The 23,424-nt window shown below is 38.7% G+C and overlaps 1 protein-coding gene across 1 annotated transcript; it reads left to right on the top strand.

Annotated features, from left to right (window-relative positions):
- The first annotated feature begins 673 nt into the window (after positions 1-673).
- LOC306878506 (GON-4-like protein) lies at positions 674-23,295 on the top strand. The gene is made up of 31 exons (XM_079430947.1): positions 674-778; positions 1,226-1,473; positions 1,554-1,655; positions 1,795-2,048; positions 2,225-2,299; positions 2,391-2,441; positions 2,538-2,588; positions 2,692-2,790; positions 4,187-4,297; positions 4,403-4,579; positions 4,666-4,885; positions 5,914-6,015; positions 6,102-6,142; positions 6,217-6,329; positions 10,823-11,024; positions 11,219-11,305; positions 11,807-11,981; positions 12,087-12,237; positions 15,625-15,775; positions 15,982-16,098; positions 16,433-18,241; positions 18,643-18,937; positions 19,048-19,211; positions 19,346-19,543; positions 19,655-19,798; positions 20,541-20,846; positions 20,930-21,040; positions 21,127-21,301; positions 22,019-22,292; positions 22,383-22,485; positions 22,567-23,295. The coding sequence occupies exons 2-31, from the start codon at positions 1,245-1,247 to the stop codon at positions 22,678-22,680; spliced, it is 6,201 nt and encodes a 2,066-aa protein (XP_079287073.1). The 5' UTR covers positions 674-778; positions 1,226-1,244; the 3' UTR covers positions 22,681-23,295.
- Positions 23,296-23,424: the final 129 nt, after the last annotated feature.

Consider the following 23,424-nt stretch of genomic DNA (forward strand, 5'->3'; position numbering starts at 1 on the left):
TGAATTCCAGTGCTTCCAGAACAAGGAAGAATACCTTGTATCACTTAATGTGGGATCATTTAAGGCTATTATAATTGTATTTCTTGAATCTCTTAATCGACACATGAAACTATACATATAATTCCTTAAAACAGCATGCAAAGTAGGAACATCACTATACAAACAGTTGGCTTGCACTCAACCACCTTGGGAACTTAAGCAGGATTCTTAGTGCATCATTAAATGCCACCTGAAGCTTTTTCATTTTAGCTTTACTATAACTTCACCATAAGTGTGAGGTATAACATGAAGTACAGTGCGCTCTAAAAAGTGCTATTTTGACTTCAACAGTGCACATGTAAAATTTACGAGCCAACATATTTGCATATAACTTACAGCACTGGCGTTGCACATCATCATCATTTAAATCATCTCTAATAAGGTGACCCAGATATTTGATTTTATTTACCACATTTAATACTTGATCAGCTAAATAAAACTTTCATTATTGTGATTTTGAGGGTCTTTTCCTTGAAAAAAATGTCAAAGCGCCATATTTTCATCGCCTTTTCTCGCAAAATGCTATTTAGATGATTAAAACTACTAAAGTATATTATTTAAATATTGTCGTTGAGGGCCACGGGCAGTCGCCGTGACGGATCTACTGAGGTGTGGGAACGGTCTGTCATTGTCTGTGTTTGTGAGGGAAGGAAATGAACGTAGCACCCACCGTTTGTTGTGAAGCGGCGGGCTAATGTGTAATAGAAAGCCTCCGATGGCTACAAAAACTTGTTCGTTGGTAAGAGGTTTTTTTTTTACATTATGAAATGTGAACACAGCAAATATCATCTTTCCGTGTCACAAATGTAAACCGTTTCCAAGTGATATGTATTATATAGGGGCGCAATGCTAACTTCAGTTAGCCAATAAGCTAACATCTGAAGATGCAAACATACAGATTCACTGTTTGTGTTCTCCATCTCTCTCTATCGGTTTAAAAGTGAATTAGAAATAAAAACACATTTTACTGTGTACATTGTTCCGGTATACCAGTTTTTTCTGAATATAAACACTTCTGTATTTATAAATTATTACTTTTATTAATGGTCTCTGTTCCATAATAGATAGCTGTCTAGGTAGGTGGCTCGCTGGGTTTTTAGACATAACCATAAATAATTTTTGAAGATTAGTTGCAAGACATTAGTTTGTATCGCTAGTTTTTCTTTAACGTTAACTGTCTTTTCAGGCTCAGAGACAGAGTGAACATGGGGTGGAAACGCAAGTCTTCTTCTCCAGAACCACAGCCAAGTCCTGCCAAAGCACCTAAGAGAGAATCTGTCAGCAGGTCCTCTTTCTCTGTCAAACTGTCTCCTAGTTCCTGGAGAAGAAAAGTCTCTACCCCCACTAAGAACAAGAGCTGGACCTCAATCCAGAAGCTGTCTCCAGACAGAAATTTTCATCCATCCAATTGCCATGCGCAGAACTTCAATGCAGGTAGTGTAGATACAAGCAGAATTACTTGAGTGAAGTTTAGACCAGAGCTTGATATTTGGTTATTTCCTGTGTGTGTGTAGGCCATGGTGAGGATGACAGTGACAGTGTCCAGTCCTCCTCTCCAATTTCATCCCCACTGCAGTCAGAGGAGGATGCAGAACTGGGTCTGGTCATCACTGTGGGTGAGTCAGACCATTTAGCTTTGCCATTAACCACACTTCACGTAGTTATGTTACTTTCTAACTTCTAAAGATAAACATCACTATTGAATTTAGGTGTTTTCCAACTCTGATTGAAGTCTCGTTGCTTGTAAACCTTTAGATGAGGACAAGTGTGAAGGGGAGGAGTGGCTAAAGAAACGGAATGGAGTGAATGTAAAGAAGAGTGGAATGTCTCAGGTGGAAGGAGAGATCCCTGAGAAGAATGGAGATATGGAGAAGACTTTAGAAGAGCTTGAGGAAGAGGAAGAGGATGAGAGTGAGAGTGAGGAAGAGCTGAGGACCCTGGATAGAGATTTAACACTCAAATCAAAAAAGCTTAAGCTCTCCTCGATCAATGTTCGTAACATCATCCACGTGAGTCTGATTTCTACGAGATGGAAGTCTGTTTACATTTTATGCATGTGTTCTTGAGACATCAAACGAATGTTCTTGTAGTAATGAATCTGTGGCTTCAAGAAAAATGCTACCATCAAATGTAGTGTGAAAATAAATTACAAACATTTTAACTTTTTTTTTATCTTTGACCTCAGGAGGTGGTAACCAATGAGCATGTTGTGGCCATGATGAAAGCTGCTATTAGAGACACAAAAGATATGCCCATGTTTGTAAGTTCGTCCTTTATTTAACTCTTATAATGGAAGTCTGTTAAAAATAGTAGTTTTAATTATACTTGTATTTATTTTCTGTTTAATGTAGGAGCCTAAAATGACCCGTTCTAAGCTCAAAGAAGTTGTCGAGAAAGGGGTGGTGAGTATGGTTTTTTTTTTTCTCCTTATGAGCAGGTTTTGAGTATTTTAAGCTCTTGTATATGAGGGTATTGATTGTTTTTTGTTTTTTCCCTAGGGGATGGGCAATTGGAACATCTCTCCAATAAAGAAGCCAAGTGAGATTAAGGTATCAGATCGTTGTGATGTATCACCTGTGAGAGTTTGTATTGTTTTATTTAATTTTTTTATTGATGTTCACTGCTAATTGGTAAATGGGACTCTCTCTGTAGCCACCCCAGTTTGTGGACATTCCCCTGCAAGAAGAGGAGGACTCCTCTGATGAAGAGTATTGTCCTGATGAAGACGAAGAAGATGAAACAGCTGAGGAGGTGCATATCGTATATAAAATAATAATTCATAAAAAAAAATTGCTGAAAAAAATGCACAACTGTTTTCACAAAAATATTAAGAAGCACAAATGTTTTCAACATTGATAATAAGAAGACATATTTCTTGAGCTCCAAATCAGCATTGTACAATAACCGCTGAAGGATCATGTGTCACTGAAGACTGGAGTAATGGCTGCTGAAAATCAACAGGAATAAATTACATTTTAAAATATATTTAAAGGGGTCATATGATGCTATTTCAAGTTTTCCTTTCTCTTTGGAGTGTTGCAAGCTGTTTGTGCATAGATAAGATCCCTGAAGTTGCAAAGACTAAAGTCTCAAAACCAAAGAGATATTCTTTATAAAAGTTAACTCGACCACGCCCCCCTAAAACAGCTCATTCAAACACGCCCCCACATGTCTACGTCACTGTGTGGGAAGATTTGCAAAACACCACCCAAATGTATACGCAAAGAAAGAAGGCGGAACTATTATTCTCGCTTTAGTATTGTTGCTGCCGCCAGCGCCGTGTCGTGGAGACGCTGTGTTTCATGGTGAAAGCGAAAGTACTTTGTTTGGGCTTCCAAAATAGGACACAACTAGAAATCAGTGGTTAAGTTGTATTTACAACACTGTTCCAGAACAGTACAACCCAAATATTAGAGTGTGTGCACTGTGCAGCACAGTTTATGGAGGACTAACGTTATTTCCTGAACCTGTGAGAGTAGCCTACAATGCTGGCTTGCACAAAGGCTGTTTTTATAAAGTGTGGCAATTCCAACTTTGCAAGGACAGTCTGACGCTTCACAGCCTGTAACAACGTTTTTTTATTTAAAGAATTTGCCACTGACGATTCAAACGCGAGTTTTGAGCTGCGTAGAGTGGTGCTTGTTGTTTGATAACACATGACGTGTAAAAAGACAGTATAAGTCATTATAATCAGTAATTGTCCCCACTGGATGCAACAAATGCCTTGTTTATAGTGGGTTTTATTGTTTTTGTCTCATTGCGCTGGGCATCACAATACGGTAAGGGGCGTAATAATTTCATCTCACGCTTGAGGTATTCGGCCAATCACAACGCACTGGATAGCTGGCCAATCAGAGCATGCTTCGCTTTTCAGAACGATGAGCTTTGTAAAAATCAACACGTTTCAGAAAGGCGGAGCATAGAGGAGCAGCAATAATGTACAGTATGTGGAAAATGTGTTTTTTGAACCTTAAACCGCATAAACACATTGCATTACACCAAATACACAAAATAATGTTCATTTTAGCAACGTCATATGACCCCTTGAATTAGAAAAGTCACAAAAGTAATTTTTTTTACAAGATTACCAGTTCTACAGTAACAGCCTTTTGATTGATCAAAAGAACATGTTTGAATTTTCTCTCAGACTTTTTTGGAGAGTGATGTGGAGAGCACGGCCTCCTCGCCACGTGGCAGCAGACGTTCATCCTCTCATACACCTCCCCAATGTGATGATGCCAGCAACAGCCCCAGACTGGTACTTTGCACAGTATTGCGATCACATACACACTTATATTTAATTTTTTTTGCACATTGTTGAAGGTTTAAGTCTCTCTTTCTTCCTCCTCCATCCCTGTCACAGAAGCCCAAGCTCTCCAGGCACTTGAGAGTTGAAGCAGTGCCTATGGGTCCCCCTGCCCCACCTCCTCAATCCAGTGGCCCCTCACGGTCTCTTAGGGCCCCTGACCCCTTCATTGAGAAACTACATGCTGTGGATAAAGAACTTGAACTCAGTCCTCTCTGCATGGAACCTTACCAGGTACAGAATCATACATACACAAAAAAAATCTCTCTGCCTTGTATATATGGTTCTCTCTCTAAAATCAATCTGTCTGTCTGCCAAAGACTTTGAGCAGTGGTGGTGGAGGGGAGCCAAATGACAGTCTGGTAGCTTGTCGTACTCGGTCAAAGCGTCCGCTGAGGGACGTCCCTATGGATCAGCTGGAGGCAGAGCTCTGTGCGCCGGACATAACACCAGATATGTACGATAACGTCTCCACACCAGAGGACCGTGAATGGACACAATGGCTGCAAGGACTCATGATCTCTAACCTGGAAAATGAAGGTCAGCAGGTGTAGTGTCTACTGCACAAGATGTTCACAAAAAATATTGTATTTCCTTTTTAATTTTAATTTCTGTGAATAATATATAAGTAAAATTATACTAAATTTAATATAATTAAATAAATAAATTATAAGGTTCTTATACAAATTCTTAAAGTTGCAAGAAGAAACTCTACTCCTAAAACTATTTTAAACATTACCCAAAATAATAAATAAAAAATATTTAGCGAGGATGCATTAAAAGTGAAAGTTAAAAAAATCGCATTGTTACTAAAGATTGTTACAAAAATTTTAAATATTTGCTATTCCTTTGAACATTCTATTCATCAAAAAATCCTGAAAAAATTTCTCTCACTTTTCAACCTGTTCAACTGTTTTCAACATTGATAATGATAAGTAATGGTCCTTGAGCACCAAATAAGTTATGATTTCTGAAGGATCATGTGAAACTAAAGACTGGAGTAATGACTCCTTGAAAATTCAGCTTTGTGAACACAGGAATAAATAGCTCTTTAAAATGTTAAAATGGAAAACGGTTGTTTTAAATTGTAATAATATTTAACATATTACCATTTTTACTGTATTTTTGATCGCATAAATGCAACCTTTGTGAACACAAAATACTTTACCTTAACTTTTGAATGGTAGTATATATAATATAATTTGGGCCTGTTTTTGACACCTCTCATTCTTGTTTACTGGCCTGGGCTGAACCAGTGAACCTCCAAGTGCGATCGTGTCCTATAAACAAATCACTATCATGCCTGTTGCACTCAGACAGATGCTGTCAAAGCACTTTTCTTAAATGTCTTAATGGCTTCCTCTGACTGTGAGACTAGTTTAATGTGTGTATGTGTGTGTGTTCGTGAATGTGTGTGTCTCAGTGGTTAAGTACTACCTCTGTTTTTTTCCACACGTTTTTCTTCCCCTGACCTTTTCCCCAGTTTCCTCTCAGCATCACTGCTCTACGTGTGTGTTCTCACCCATGAAAGGTACAGTTCTTCTTACAATTCCCTCTCTGTATTTTAGAAGAGGCTGATGAAGATGATGACCCTGAATATAACTTCCTGGAAGATTTAGATGAGCCAGATTTGGAGGATTATCGAAATGATCGTGCTGTTCGTATTACAAGTGAGTTTTTCTACATGTTGTAGATTGGATAAAATACTCAGTTTGAAGTATTCGCTTTTAGTAATGATTTCATCTCTCTTTTGCAGAGAAGGAAGTCAATGAGCTTATGGAAGAGCTGTTTGAGACAGTAAGTGGACTTACAACTAACAGGAACAAACTAAATCCAGTCACTCCTCACTCATTTTCCATCCTGTTTTATAGTTGCATGATGAGTTGGCTGCCAATGAACAAGATGAGGAGGGTCATGAAGAAGATGAGGAACGTGAAGAGGAGGCCAATGACGCACCACAATTCAATGTCCCTCAAGCCATTAGGTAACACACACACACACACACACCCACCCCTAGTTTAGGACTCAATAATAAGGATTTTGGCCATTTCTATGGACATTCTGTCTAGGGGTGTGCTCAAAATATCGATTCTTAGATACATACCGATATAATAAAAAAAGATACAGTATCGATATTCTAGCCCTTAGTATCGATACTCCGCCCAGCCGTTAGGGGGCGCAGCGGCGCCCGCGAGTTTCAAAAAACTCAAGGAAAATGTTAAAGCAAGATGTAGCATTTAAGTGATTTCATAGTGAAATATGTTATGGCAGTACATGGTGTCACAAAAAAATAATTATAAGAAGATTTAATAAGAAGTTAAGAATAATAAGAAGAAGATTTTGTGCTTGTGTGAGCTCAGACTGTACCCTTGGAAAGTTAAATGTTGACTTGTGGTAATTTCCAGATTAATACAATTTGTGTACAATTAATCAGAGCACTTAAAGTTGCAAATATTTAAGCAAAATGCACTTTGTTATAATGCACTTTTGTCTTCAATAAATTTAAGAAAAATGCAGAGTTCTGTTTGTTGAGTAAATGTGTTCAGCATTAACTAATTGGCTCTGGCCCATGTATTTTTATTGAATCGTATCGAATCGTGTCACATTGTATCAAATCGTATCGAGACAGCTCTGTATCGAGGTACGTATCGAATCGTGACCTGTGTATCGAGGTATGTATCGTATCGCCAGGTTCTCCAAGGTATACAGCCCTAATTCTGTCCTTATTTACACTTCCAATTTTTTTATTTATATATTTAATTGTTTTATTTAAATGTTTTATTTTTATTATTGTATATTGTTTTTCAATTTCATATAACCAAACTACTAATTTGTAACATTGTAGTGTGTAACATTTTACATTTATTAATTATTGTTTGAAATATAATTGACAATTAAATGTGACATTTCTTAGTATTATTGATATATTTTTAATGATGATATACGCTATACAGTCATGGCCAAAAATATCAGCACCCTTGGTAAATATGATCAAAGAAGGCTGAAAATTAATCTGCATTGTTAATCCTTTTGATCTTTTATTTAAAATAATTAATAAAAATCTAACCTTTCATTGGATAATAAGAATTTAAAATGGGGGGAAATATAATTATGAAATAAATGTTTTTCTCTAATACACATTGGCCACAATTAACGGCACCCTTTTATTCAATACTTTTTGCCAGTTTAACAGCTCTAAATTTTCTCCTATAATGCCTGATGAGGTTAGAGAACACCTGACAAGAGATCAGAGACCATTCCTTCATCCAGAATCTCTCCAGATCCTTTATATTCCCAGCTCCATGTTGGTGGTGCTTCTCTTCAGTTCACCCCACTCATTTTCTATAGGGTTCAGGTCAGAGGACTGGAATGGCCATAGCAGAAGCTTGTTTTTTTTTTTGCTCAGTGACCCATTTTTATGTTGTTTTTGAGGTTTGTGTTTGGATTATTGTACGGTTGGAATATCCAAACATGGCCCATTATAAGATTTGTAACAGAGTCAGTCACTTATGGATTTTTTTTATCTGTTGGTATTTGATAGAATCCATGATGCCATGTGTCTAAACAAGATGTCCAGGACCTCCAGCAGAAATATAGGCCCACAACATAAAAAATACAGCAGTATATTTCATTGTACACATGGGGTACTTTTTATCCCTGTTTTCACCAAACCCATCTTGAGTGTTTGCTGCTAATAAGCTAATTTGTTTAGTTTAATCTGACCATAGAAGCAAATCCCATTTGAAGTTCCAGTCGTGTCTGATAACTGAATATGCTGGAGTTTGTTTTTGGATGAGCTAAGAGAATTTTTCTTGAAACCTTCCCGAACAACATGTGGTGATGCAGGGGCTGTTTGACAATTTGTTTTAAGGTTTTCTGACTCTGAGACTCAACTTTTTTCTGCAATTCTCCAGCTGTGGTCCTCGGAGAGTCTTTAGCCACTCAAACTCTCCTTCTCGCCGTGCATTAGGACGATATAGAGTAGACACACATCCTCTTCCAGGCAGTTTCGTGACATTTTCTGTTGGTTGGAAATTCTTAATTCTTGCCCTGATGGTGGAAATGGGAATTTTCACTGCTCTAGCTCTTTTCTTAAAGCCACTTCACTAATTTGTGAAGCTCAATTATCTTTTGCTGCACATCAGAAATATATTCTTTGGATTTTCTCATTGTGATGGATGATTAAGGGAATTTAGGCTTTGTTTTCCCTACTATTTATATTTCTGTGAAACAGGAAGCCATGGCTGGATAATTTCATGTTCATAATCACCCTGGAGTGCTCAAAATTGTGAATATGAATGGGAATATACTTCAGAGATATTTTACTGATAAGAATTTCTAGGGGTGCCAATAATTGGAAGGGGAAGTCGTGGCCTAATGGTTAGAGAGTCGGACTCGTAATCGAAAGGTTGCGAGTTCGAGCTCCCGGCCGGCAGGGATTGTATGTGGGGGGAGGGAATGTCCAGCGCTCTCTCCACCCTCAATACCACGACTGAGGTGCCCTTGAGCAAGGCACCGAACCCCCAACTGCTCCCCGGGCGCCGCAGCATGGCTGCCCACTGCTCCGGGTGTGTGTTCACGGTGTGTGTGTGTGTGTGCATTTGTTCACTACTCACTGCTGTGTGTGTGCACTTGGATGGGTTAAACGCATACTTGACAATACGTCACGACTTTACAATTGTGTCCAACTTGTATTTGAGAAACACATTTATTTCATAATGATATTTCCCCTCATTTTAATTTATTCTTATTATCCAATGAAAGGTTAGATTTTTGTGAATTTGTTTTAATAAAAGATCAAAAGTATTAACAATGCATATTAATTTTCACAGCCTTCTTTGATCATATTTACCAAGGTTGCTGATATTTTTAGCCGTGTGTATATAAATATTTTTTTCCTTATATTTTTATATTGTGTTCTGCCTGTGTTTCTTTCCTCCTGTATTTGCATTTGCTTTCTGATTTAAAAAAAATAATCAGACCATATACAAGATACAAAGCAAGAAGAAATGTTAATACACTCTCAAGATGAGTCCTCCCTTTGGGACAGAGCAGCAAAGGAGTGCTGTGTCTGTTTGGGTAGGGAGGCAGAGAAACGCTCTAATGTGTCCAGTTGTTTCACTATAGACCCAGGAAATGGAATGGACACTGCAGAGCTACATGTACACGCTCACTATAGACTGAACACACACACACCCTCCCCCTTCTGCTTTGTAGTGTGCAGGTGTGTACGTCACTGTGGATGTGCTGAAAAGATTTCACCATATGCCTGTGCTACGTGCAGAATCCAGGAGGCTGTAAATAGAGCTCATTTACTGGAAAACATAATGCCTAAATGCACGTACGCACACACACACACGCAAACAAACTTCTGACACCTACTGAAAGGGCATCCCTTAAACTGCGTGCCCCTTTTTCTGATGTTATGATCATCAACATTACCTGTCTGAGCCCTTATTTAAAACTTGTCACATCAGGCTTGTCATCTCTGGGTTCTTTGAGTATATATGTAATTAATGTTGTTACGGAAATAGCACAGTGTCAGTCAGCACAAAACTGTCATGAGATGGCCATGTCACACACTGTTGCAGCTTATTATTTACCCTGAGAAGGGGTCATTACAGCTTGTAGTGTGTGTGTGTGTGTGATCCATGTGCGTCACTGTGTTCTGGGTACAGACAGAGATGTGGTTGATGGGAGTTTTTTTTTAAATGTCAACGAGGTACATTGACGTCTGTGCTGTCTTTTCCACACTGAGAGTGAGTGTGCGCACAGTGTCCCTGTAATGGTCATTCACTAAGGTACAGAGAGTGTAAGAAACTTGGCCTGTTTAATTTGCTAGTCATATTTGATGATTGACATAACAATGATTTGATTTTTAATTTATGTCAGCATATATGTAGAGGAAAATATACAAATACAAATCAAGAGTCATAATTATGTTGTCTGTTGATAATTCTATTATTATGCAATTAGTATAAATGCAGCTGTCAAATTACTCGCATTTAGGCTTGGCTCCATTTTTTTTATGGAATGCCCATTTTTCATGATTCTGTATTTCTTACTCTTGATAAAATCAACTCCCACTTCATTTTTCTCATGGAAATGCTTCACAATATGGAATTAAAATGGATAGTTATTTATTTTTAAATTTTATATATTTGTTATTAATACTTTAGTTCTGGTATTACAAAGGTAGGCTGAATTGAAAAATTGAGGAAAGAGCATGTACAATTCAATAGCTAATATCCAATTACAGCTGATAAAGTAAATTAGAAAATGTTATATATTGCCCAGTAAGCGATAAGTTACTGATATATTATGCATCCCTAGTTAAGAATACTATTTCAAAATAATTGAAATTTTATGTTTCATCAGAATGCCAGTTCAACAGATTTTCTTTGCAGTAATTATATATCAATGCTTCTTGTCCACATATAAAAACATCCCATTCACTGTGTTTCTATTTGTCATCAGGTTTGAGGAGCCACTGGCTCACATGTTGACAGCATGCAGGCGGACAGTCAGAGGGCAGCTGGAGGCTTTGCAGCAGCGACGGGAGAACCACGTTCGGACCACCCAGCATGCATCTGGGCCTGCCATGGTTCTTGTGCAGCCCAGCTGTCCTCTGGTGGTCATGTCTCCTCAGAGAATACAACTGCAGCAGCAAATTCAGCAAGTAAGAGAGTTTTAAACGCCACCATGCTCGATGAACATGCTTAATTTACTTAATTTACCTTGGTCACAAGGATCTAGTCTTTTGCCTAAAGAATATAGCTTTTAGTCTGATAGGTGTGATTCATGTTCTTGTGTAATCTTGATATGATTTAATTTTGTCAGTAACTTTTTTTTTTTTTTTTGCCGCCTCTGCAGCATGTCCAGTTACTGACACAGGTCAATATGCTGTGCAACCCATTGGAGGCACTACAGAGTGAAGCTCAAACGACCAAACATTTCCTGGTAAGAAAATTGAGGATTAAACACACTCTTGTTTTTAGAAACTTTAAGGAACAATAAAAGAATACTGAACATGGTTTAAAAGTGACCAGCGGAAACACAATTTTGTGTTGCTTGACAGATTCTTGTTTTTTTTTTTTTTTTTTTTTTTTTTTACATTTTTTACATCTCCAGTACAAATGCATTTTGTTTCTTCTCTGTGATTATTAAAATGTCCTTTTCCCCTTTATTACCTTTAAGAGATTGAAATTTCCAAGATGTTATGATTTACATAAAAACATTTGCAAAACATTTGCAGTTTTAACACCCTTGACAGGACTTTAGAAGGAAAACAAAAAAGCTTTATGCCACGTTCAAAATGTCAATTTTTTTTAAATTTTAATATTATCAGTGATCTATGCATTTCAATTGTTTTTAAAGTAAATTTTTATATTTGTTCATTTTTATATAATATATAATTAAATTTTATTTTATCTAAATTTGATTTGATTCCTGTATCGACAGGGGGAGTTGCTGTCATTTGCGGAGCGGGCAGAGGAGGAGAGGTCAGCGGTTAATCCGGGTTTTAGAAGCATGTTTAGGGTGTGTAACTTGCAGTCCTCCCTCAACTTGTTGGAGGAGTTAAAACAATGTCCCTCTCCTCTGTATCTTCCACCCAAACCCATTCGCCCAAACTCAGGTTAGGCATTTCCTATCTATTCCATATGATCCAATTAATCAAATCAGTTGCACATGTGTAGATGTGTGTATATATGATGGCAGTATGTTTTCTTTGTTTCTGTAGCTTGTTCGTACCCATTGCTCCCTGCTGGTCTTGCATGGTTGTTCGCCACACGCTCTGTGTTTCTGTACCCAGAGCTTCTACCACACTGTAGGCTGGATCCAGTCCTGCACCCCCCACGCAGCAAACATTATTACACCAAAGGAGAAGACGGGTACAAATGGCTTTAACTCAATTACAGGAGTAAATTTTTAATGTTTAATTTACTGTATAAATAATTCCATTATTTTTTATATATATATATATATATATATATATATATATATATATATATATATAGGTGCATCTAAAAAAAAATTGAATATCGTGAAATAGTTGCATCGAGTCCCCACACTCAGACGTCTTCAGTAAAAGGGCTACCAAGCCACTTCTGAAACAGAAACAATGTCAGAAGCATCTTACCTGGGCTAAAGGGAAAAAGAACTGGACTGTTGCTGAGTGGTCCAAAGTCCTCTTTTCAGATAAAAGTAAATTTTGCTTCTCATTTGGAAATCATGGTCTGGAGAAGACTGGAGAGGCACAGAATCCAAGCTGCTTGAAGTCCAGTGTGAAGTTTCTGAAGTCAGTGATGATTTGGGGTGCTATGACGTCTGCTGGTGTTGGTCCATTGTGTTTTATCAAGTCCAAAGTCAATGCAGCCGTCTACCAGGAGATTTTGGAGCACTTTATGCTTCCAGCTGCTGAGAAGCTTTATGGAGATGCTGATTTCCTTTTCCAGCAGGACTTTAGCACCTACCCACAGTGCCAAAAACACTTCCAAGTGCTTTGCTGACCATGATATTACTGTACTTGATTGGCCAGCTAACATGCCTGACCTGAACCCCATATGGAATCTATGGGATATTTTCAAGAGAAAGATGAGAAACAGTCGATCCAACAATACAGACGAGCTGAAGGCTCAATAGTGCCTCAGCAGAGCCACAGGCTGATCGCTTCCATGCCATTCCTCACTGATGCTGGAGTTTGTGCTAAAGGAGCCCCGACCAAGTACTGAGTGCAGAAATGAATATACTTTAAAGAACTTGAACTTTTCTGATTTGCAAATCCTTTTTTCCTTTTCATGAGCTGTAAGCTCTAATCATCAAAATTAAAACAAAAAACTTTTGAAATATTTTACTTTACATGTAATGAATCTAGAAAATATGAAAGTTTCACTTTTTGAAATGTTACCAAAAAAAAAAAAGAACACTTTTTCACGATATTAAATTTTTTTGAGATGCACCTGTAGTATATTATCTAGTGCAGGGGTGCCCAAACTCGGTCCTGGAGGGCCGGTGTCCTGCAGAGTTTAGCTCCTAGTAATCAATCTCTTACTAGGCATGCTAGAAACTCCCTCCAGGACCGAGTTTGGGCACCCCTGATCTAGTGTCCCTCATATTTCACTTTTTAAAAACGTGTACAAAAAAAGTCCCCATTAATGTGGAAAGTTTTGGAAAAAAAAAAAGTAACATTTTATTTTAAGGTGTCCATAATACAGAGTAATTACCTAGTTAAGTACTTAGTAGTAGTCGCTGTAATTACATGAAACAAAATGTACTTGCCATGTAACGAAGTTATGGAACAGCCTGTAATTACAGTTTGTAATTATGTACATGTAATAGGCAGCTATTGTTACACATATGTAAAAGACCGATTGTTACATATGTGTTGCAGACTTTATACAACGTAATTATAAATGTAAGTACACAGACATAAGCTACTTAAAATAAAGTGTATCAAGACTGCACTTAAGTGTACTTCATGTGTATCTATACTTTACACCTTATCCAGCTGCACCGTAGTTTGATTTAACCCACCAGTACACAGCTAAAATGCATGTAATACCTTTCTAATTACATTAAAATTACAGAATATTACACAGGCATAAGTTACTTAAAATAAAGTGTATCAAGATTGTACTTAAGTGTACAAGTAGCTATGTAACGGACTCGGCCTGTTACATATGTGTAAGTGTAGCTGCCTATTACATCTACATAATTACAAACTGTAAGTACAGGCTGTTCCATAACTTAGTTACATTGGTAAGTACATTTTGTTTCATGTAAGTACAACGGCTACTACTAAGTAATTAATTAGGTAATTACTCTGTATTATGACACCTTAAAATAAAGTGTTACCAAAAAAAATTATACGTTCTCTGAATTATGCACATTTCCCATGGTTTTTCTACAATGGAGCAAACCAAGGGTGTAGGTTTCCTTTTTGCATTGGTGGGGACATAAACCCAAGTACCCCCAAGCCCCAAACACCCAATCATTCACGCATTTTTGATAGACCTTTGACCACAGTTTCATGTCACCTAAAGTCTTCATTTATAGCTTATGCCAACATACAGTATTCATAACTCTTAAACAGTTGGGGTTTTTTTTGGTGTGTTTAACAGACAATAATTACACAATTTTAATTTTGTGAACCAACAACATCAGCATCAGAGTGTTGCGTGTCTTTATCACGCATCACTTTATTTTAATATTAATCGAATTGGACCCAGGATGATTCTGAAAGAATCCTCTGCTGCTGCTGTAGTAACGAACACAACTTTCATGCGCATCTGATTGACAGATAAACCGCATGCTTTTTCAGTGTTGTTTTTTATTTTGTGGTGGATATTTCGGCTAACAGTTTGATTTGTACATTCAGTTGAAAAACTTTAATTTAAAGTTAAAGACTGTTCGCGGCGACTCAGGATGCTGTTCCAAATCCTGCTGCACCACAGAGTGCCACTTACATATTTTTACCATAAAATCACATTATATTTGTCCCAAATTATTGTTAATATTCATAAGGACTTTATCCTAGGCTGGAAGATTGTGTATCTTTTCGCACAACCTTTTTATGTCCGTATGCTTTATATAGGGAGCTAATAATAGCCATAGATTGAGCTTTCTCTTTCTGTTTGCTCTGTTTTGTCAAACACCGTACTTCAACTCATCGATGCAACTTTGTTAATTCCTGAAGTGAACTTCTATATTAACTGTTTTGGACTGCTGTCTTGAATTGGGTAAAATACCTGTGAGTTGTTCTAAACGTGGCTGCGCTTCTCATCCGGTGTGCGACTGCTCCACCCATGAATTACATGCACGTCCTTGAAAGCGCGCAGTTTTCTAACATGGCCTATTTACTTTAACTTCTTAGGTAATATCAATGGTAGGACGTTTCATATGCATCCTAAATTATTGCTAGGGACAGTTTGGATATTGGTAGAGACACATCCCTGGCATCCACCCTAATTCTACACCCCTGGAGAAAACGTATTTCTGTATCGAAGGTGGAAAAAATGTATAGAGATTTTTCTGATGTCTGGGAATTAGTACTTTGTTTCACCTTTTGCTTGCAAATGTCACACCAGTAATACTGGAATTGGTCAGTGAAGGAAGAAATTTTAATATGAGGTTTTTGCTGAGTCTTGTTTCAAAACAAGCACTTTGTGGAGTCTGGACAACTGACACCATCTAGCAAACACTTAACGAAGCAGTGAGCCATACCTTCACCCAGTTTACCCTCTGCCTCTCTCTCATCTCCTGCTCTCATTTCTCTGCAGTCTTTTAGTCTTGGGGTTAAAGCACTTCGCTCAGACTGAGTTCCCATATCACCTGATGAGCCGCTATCTGATCCGGCCCAAGCGTCAGGAGCAGCTGCGTGCGCGTGTGAAGGACATGGTGGCCCCCAGAGCTCCGCACAACATCATCAAGGTTCTGTTTATCTACCTATCTTCATATACACTAGTATGTGAATTGAGCCCTGATTGGTAGTGGACATTTGCTCCTTGGCTTCCCCAGTTTCTGTAAATTATCTGCGATTTCAACACCTTCTGAAAGCACAAATTAAAATAATAATACTTAATCATGATGAATGGAGGTTAAAAGTTATGACAATGTAATATTGTTGTTTTTCTTAGTTTTACTGCCAGAATCGTGTGGTTCTTCCTTTGCCAGTGATGTGCAGACCTGTGGTGCCTGGAGAGGAGCGCCCTCCTGTGGAGAGAGAGCAAGATGTCATGCCCAACTGGCTGAAGGTATCACAACTTCCTAGACAAGTGGTCCTCAACCAACAAGGCCCCCTTGGTGGAGTTTTAAAGACCATATTTGAAGGCCGTCTTATCTAAACTGATATGTACTGCTGGTACTTCTGACGTAATAAAAAATAAACTTTTTTATGTTTTTCAGTGTTCTTTTTTAGTATCAACATTGTTAAAATAACAAAGACTTATTGGGCCCCTCTGAATGTGGTTAAGAATCACTGCCCTAGACTCTTTCATTAAACCATTATAAAACATTTTTATCTGTCTGATTATTTTTTTTTTTTATCTGAGAAGTACACTTCTGATGGTTTCAAAAATTTTTTTACAGAAAAGCTTGCCATACATCCATAGAACAGTTTGTCAGGGCAGTTTAAAGGTGACTTCCACCACCAAATCTCCTACCCTTGTCTTCCCGAAAGGAACAAACTACCCACAGTTCCTTCCTAAAGGTGTCACTCTGCGTCTGCACCCTTCACAGAGACCAATTCGCTCTTCACAGCCCAAATCTCGGCCTCTACGTGGTTTCGCCCCTCCTACTCTCGCACCACTAGCTAAAGCACCTCCATGTCCTACAAGTTCAGGAAATGTATTGACCAACGTCTCCAAACCACTCCCAACACATGGTGTAATATTATTAACCCAAGCGCCTAGCACTCCTATAAATGGGGTGTTCCCATTGGTTCAGCCCCTTTTGACCCCTGCCCATGGGACTGTCCCACTGAGCACCTCTTGTCCTGTTAACTTCCAGTATGTTACTCCAGAATTGCGGGTTGGTAATCCAGCACATCCTCCTGCCAACTTGCCCCCTACTGCAGTCCAGAGACCCCCAAGTGACATCCCTCTTCTTAGTACTGGGACAGTCAAGATGTGTGGCATGCAGCAGACGCCCAGTAAATACAATAAACGGACCATGCCTAGAAAACTTGCTCCTTTGAGACCAGCCCCCCGGCTGCCCCAGCTCTTGCCCCTGTCCTCTGGGAATATTGGAAATGTAAGCAACCCTGCTGCCATTATGGATAAGCCAATATCCTTGAATGTCACACAGAATTTTCCATCAGATAACGTTATTGTTATCAAAGCCCATGAAAATGCCGCCCCACACAGACTGGTCACATCACCCTCTCAGGATGTTGTCATACAGTTAGTCCCTGGGACACAGACCTTGGAAAACACCTCAGATCCCTACATTGGAAAGACGAAACAGAGATCCGAATGTGACTCTTTGCAAACCATGAAGGATGTCACTCCCATACAGCATAGTGTGGAAAATGGTCAAAGGAATGCCTTCTCTCCTCTGACAGCAGCACCAGCAGCAGACAGTTCTAAGTTTGTGTTGGTTCAAACCGTTTCATCTGCAGGTGTTCCTCAGTTTGTTCTTCTGCCCCAAGACTCCATCGTTCTGAACCAACCTGCTCCACTTCCTGCTGAAGGCGCACCAGGAAGTGTATCCCAGCAAACTAACTGTTCTGACATTGCTACTAGCTCCATAATCCTAAATGACAAAGGTAGGACTGAGGTCACTTTAAACACCACAACACCATCCACATCAATGCCAATTACAGGAGAAGATGCTGGGGAAAGACAGGAAGAGGTTGAGGAAATGGTTGGCGACAGATGGGAAGAGGAAATGGCAGGTGCTTTGTTTGGTAGTCCTCTCCTGGCACTCTCTGAGTCCTCCTGCAGCCCTGACTCCAGTTCGACCAGCACGGACAGTGGTGCTGAAGCTTCCGCAAGGGTGGAGACGGATACTGTAGAGTGTCCTCCTGTCCAATCCACCTCTGGCAGACAGGAAACACCAGGAGTGCGCAAACACAGCACTGGAGATGGGAAGGAGCAACAGTCCAGCGGGGGAGAGAAACAGAGCAGTGGGAACAAGGAGAGAGAAAGTGGGGGAAACGGAAAACGTGCTGAAGATGAAGGCGAGAAGAAAGGTGATGGAGAAGGTGGGAGGAAAACAGATGGGGATGGAAGTGGCGACAAAGGAAGGGAAGAGAAAGATGGCGATGGAGAGAAAGATGGGGATGGAGAGAGGGATGAAGAAGAGGAGGATTTTGATGATCTCACACAGGATGAAGATGAAGAGGAAGTGATGTCATCAGCATCAGAGGAATCTGTGTTGTCTGTTCCAGAGCTTCAGGTTTGTCTAAATAAATTAAAACTAAATTACTAAAATCGGTCATTTTAAAATGCTACAAGTGAATTTAGGCATCACAACATTAGAATGTGCAGGATGAAAATACATATTAATTTTGAGATTTGCAAGATTGCATTTAAAAATGTTATTACATTTTTTTTGTTTTTAAAGATTAGGTGAGCGTTGGATGACTACAAAGATTACAGACAACTAAAAAAAAATTCAATGAGCGTGCACAATTAAATACACAATATATAACAGATACCAGTAAATTGATCTATAACCGATTTGGTACTGATATATCATGCATTCCTAAATAAATATTATGCTTAAAAGCTTGAGTCAATGTATTCCATTTCTTTCTAGAGTTGTATTAATTTGTTTCCTCTGTGTTCCCTCGGTAGGAGACAATGGAGAAGTTGACCTGGTTGGCATCAGAGAGGAGGTTGTGCAGAGAGGGAGACTCCGAGGAGGACAATTCGCCCACGTCCCCAACATCCCCCACCTCCCCAAACTCCCAAAACTCCCCTGCGTCCCAGAATTCACAAGAGGAGAACTCGGAGGATGAGGATGATGGTGCAATGAAGGGTGATGAGATGGAAGCAGGGGAGGGAGAAGGTGGAAAACTTCCTGAGGGAGAAGCGCTGCCTGGCGACGACCCTCCACAGATCAGCGGGAGAGGAGGAGGGCGTGGAAGAGGTCAGCCCAGCATTTAACACCTGATTGTGTTGTTTTCAGGGATGTCAAGTTGAATTGAACTGAATTTTTCAGTATGAATTGTTCAGTTGATTGTTTATTTACTCTTACAGGTCGTGGTCGCCCACCCCCACGTAGTCTGAAGCGTGGTCGACGTCAGGAACGAGGAAGTAAAGATTCCTCAAAGCTGCTCCTGTTATACGATGACCACATCTTGAACAACGATCCAATGAGAGAGAGCAAAGATATGGCTTTTGCGCAGGCTTATCTAAACAGGGTCAGACCTAGTATCATCTTTATATTGATTAGAGAAACACTAATTGTTTCTCTAATTAGTGAAAAGTGTTTCACTAATTGTGAAATACTAATTGTGCCTCTCTCATCTTCCTTCCGTTTATTTTGCTGTTGTAGGTGCGTGAAGCCTTGCAAGACATTCCTGGTAAGGTTGAGGAGTTTTTAGGGCTGCTTTATGAGTTTGACCAGGCAGGGGAGAGTCGCAGTGTTGTAGAGTTGTTCTCCCAGCTGAAACTTCTGCTCAAAGACTGGCCTGAGCTCCTCAAGGACTTCGCTGCTTTCCTTTTGCCTGAGCAAGCTCTGGAGTGTGGACTGGTAATTACAATCATTTATAGACAGAAAAAAGAATTGTTCAAATAAGTTATTCGAGTAATGTAATCATTAAAAAAGAAAACTGTATCTGTATATTCGCTCTCCCATCCCCAGTTTGAGGAGCAGCAAGCCTTTGAGAGGAGTCGTCGGTTCCTGCGTCAATTGGAGATCAGTTTTGGGGAGAATCCGTCTCATTACCAGAAGGTCGTGAGAGCGCTGCAGAGTGGAAGTCCTCTCAGTCCTGCTGGGATTGAAGAGGTATGTATAGATGGATTCGTGAATAAAATGAAAGATTTTCTGCATAGAGAGATGCTACAGTTCAAAAGCACACTTGTTTATTTAGAAGAAATACATCTGAATCAGCAAGGATTCATTCATTTAATAAAAAAAAACACTAAAGATTACAGCTATACTTTTTGAGCTTACTTACTATTCATCACAGATTTCAGACAAAAAGATCATGGTTATAAAAATAAATTATTAGAAGAATTGTTTTTTTGAACACCAAATCAGCTTATAATGATTTCTGAAGTATCATGTGACACTGAGGACTAATGTAATTGCTGCTGAAAATTCAGCTTTGCCAATACAGGAATAAATTGCATATATTATATATTTATATTGCATATAAAAATATATTCAAATAGAAAAGTTATTTTAAATTGTATTATTTTGCAATTTTTCTGTTTTCACTTTTCACTGTATTTTATAAAATAAATGCATTAATTAAATATTGTATTAAACATTGTATATTAAACATTGTATTAAATAAATTCAGCCTTGGTGAGCATAAGAGTAACATTAAAAGAATCATATCAACCACATTACATTAGCATTACATCAAAATGTGCATGAAATAGCATTACTTGATACTATTCACTCGTTTGTCTGTAGTTTCACTGCAAGTACCTAATAAAACTTTTTTTTTTTTTTTTTTTTTTTTGACTGTTTATTTGTTTTTGCTTTCATAAATCCCATTATTTTTGCTTTTGTAACTCAGCTCAAAGCACAGATGGCCACCCTTCTTAAGGGCCACACGCACCTACAGGGAGAATTTTGGATGTTTTTTGACGAAATGCGTCCACCCCCAGCACGTCCTGGCCAGTTTGAAGAGGCGGTTTGGCCGGAGGACGTGTGCACTGGGACAGATGGAGAGGCAGGGATGAGTGTGGGCTCCAGAGTTGGTGTATGGGGAGGATTTGAGGAAGTCACTCTGCCTGATCTAGAGGAGGATGAAGAGTCCCACAAAATTCGACAGATCAGGAGCAGGAGGAGGAAAGAAATGCACACGCATGGCAACTACAAGGTATCTTCATTTTGCTCATCCCAGTCAATTCACAGTTGTTTTCCCCATTCTTGTTTCGTTGTAAATCTCTTGTTTTTCTTCAGGACTGTGATTGGCCTGAGAAAGATTGCTCCTGTCCTTGTCATGACTCCAGCCATGATGCCAAACATCGCAGACATAAGAGAAAGGGATGCTTGCGTTGTCATGGCAACAAGGTGCTCGCTGTGGTTTTGTGATTTGACATAACTTGAAATATGTTTTGATGGAGGCATGTTTCCTCATCTTTTTTTTTTGTCATCAGGCAACTAATGGCTCTAAGGTACTGAAGAGTCGCGATTCTGTGTTTCCATCTGCTCATGCACAGTCTGACAGGGGAGGGGAAGAAAAGGAAGAGGAAAGAGGACTAAGGGAGGATGGAGAGGCAGAGAAAGAGGTTAAAGATGAGACTGGAAGTGGGGCAAACAGTCCACATCATGGTAAAGCCTAATTTCTTTAATTTGTCTAAATGTTTGTTACTTTTAGTTAGATTTTTAATGTGTACAATCAGCATCTACAGGCATTCTTACAGAGTTCCTCAAGTTATTTTTGACTGTTTATTTATATATATATATATATATATATATATATATATATATATATATATATATATATATATATATATATATATATATATATATATATATATATATATATATACATTTTTAAGAACAGTTTACTTGAATTTACTTCAAAACAATTTAGTGTTCAAAATTTTGGGGTCAGCTATTTTTTTCAAAGAAATTAATGCTTTTATTCAGCAAAGATGCTTTAAATTGATCAAAAGTGACATTTATAATCTTAGAAAAGATTACTATTTCAAATAAATGCTGTTCTTTTTTTCAACTTTGTTCATTAAAGAATCCTGAAAAAAATGTATCAAGGTTTCCACAAAAATAGGCAGCACAACTGTTTTCAACATTTGATAATAATAAGAAATGTTTCTAGAGCACCAAATCAGTTATTAGTGATTTCTGAAGAATCATGCGACACTGAAGACTGAAATAATATATAAATAATATATTGTTTTATGTATTACATGTACTATAATATACATTTGTTTTAAAATGTAGGACTGTTCAGTATCGTATCTACAGTGTGCTGACTGTTTACTGGAAACAACAAATATTTAAAAAAATTCTTTACCTGATCTGCAGATGGTGATGGGCCTGTATGGGAGGGAGGAGAGAGACCCCCTTCCCCCATCCCAGAAGAGCAGAAAATACAGAACAAAGATGACGACAAGAAAAATGAAGAGGAGAAGCATCATACGACTGCACAGAAGCACAGTAGGGATGAAGATGATTCATCTGAATCAGGAGAGAGAGATGCCACTCAGCAGAGCACACTGAGCCCAGCCTTAGACACACCAGTGTGTGCCAAAAACATTTCCCTCACTCCCAGTGGAGAGAGGGTCATTCTCTGGACCAGGTGAGCACAGCCACAGATCGTGATGGGTTTTTGAGCATCATCTGATGGTGCTTGTGTTTACATGGCCCTCTTTTATCATCTGGTTCATAGGGAGGCCGATCGAGTGATCCTTACTGCCTGTCAGCAGCAAGGAGCCAATCAGAGCACCTTTCAGGCTGTGTCAGAGCAGCTCGGCAATAAAACAGCCAGTGAGGTACTACAATTATTGTTACATGTCTTTTTTGCTTTACAGCATTCCTTTCTTTGCCTTTTTTTTACATCAGTGTCTCTGCAGGTTTCAAGGAGGTTTCGGGACCTGATGCGTCTGTTCCATACTTCAGCGTGTCAGGCCAGCTCAGAGGACGAGGCTACTGAGCAGCAGTCAGCCACTGATGAGGAACAGGACTGAGCCCTGCGGTCATAAAGGATCAGACTTTTCTCCATCCATTTGAACTGTTGACTTTGTGTGTCAAAACACGGATGGAGTTCTTCTAGTTGGAGACTAGTCATGCACAAACACCCCATGTCTTGCACTAACACCTGCCAAAGACGCATTTTAAGTATGGTGACAAAGGGTCGGAAGGTCTCTCTTTAACATATGAAGTATAAATCCACTAAATATGAAGGTGTTGTCTGAAAAATGCTAAACACACAAATCCAACATTACAGTTATACCTGAAGAATTGTTGCACAAAAATGGCTCAGGTTCTGATAGGGCCTGATTATTGAATTACCATTGGTGGGCAAGTTTTATAGCCCTTTATTGAGCACAAAATTAAATATTTGATTGGTCAAGCGATGCAGGAAAAAACAAAACTTTTTTCGTTGTAAAGCACTAACCAGCGGATTCACACCAACACAGTTTCTAACAGATTGATTGTACATTTTGTGAAAATATGAACATACTGTGATTTTGTTTTTTATTTTGCTTCAGATGTTAGTGATGATGCACAAGTTGTTTGTAATCTGGAGAGACAATTAATAAAATAACTATTTATACTGAGTTTTGTGCAGACTTAATATTACAAGAGTGTGTCTTGTCTGAATATATCAACCTGATATGTATGCACATCTCAGCGGATCCCCTTCCTCCAATCAAAGACGTTCGTGATTTTATTTTAATAATTGCTTTCAACTTTCGCTATAAATTTCA

This window comes from Barbus barbus (assembly GCF_936440315.1).
Source record: "Barbus barbus genome assembly, chromosome: 12".
In the NCBI taxonomy this organism is placed as follows: domain Eukaryota; kingdom Metazoa; phylum Chordata; class Actinopteri; order Cypriniformes; family Cyprinidae; genus Barbus; species Barbus barbus.

Excerpts from the sequence above, each read along its gene's own strand:
- LOC306878506 (XM_079430947.1), top strand. The coding sequence starts at position 1,245 with ATGGGGTGGAAACGCAAGTCTTCTTCTCCAGAACCACAGCCAAGTCCT. Across the intron at positions 4,886-5,913 it reads CTCTAACCTGGAAAATGAAG|AAGAGGCTGATGAAGATGAT; the intron begins GTCAGCAGGTGT and ends TCTGTATTTTAG. Across the intron at positions 11,982-12,086 it reads ACCCATTCGCCCAAACTCAG|CTTGTTCGTACCCATTGCTC; the intron begins GTTAGGCATTTC and ends TTGTTTCTGTAG.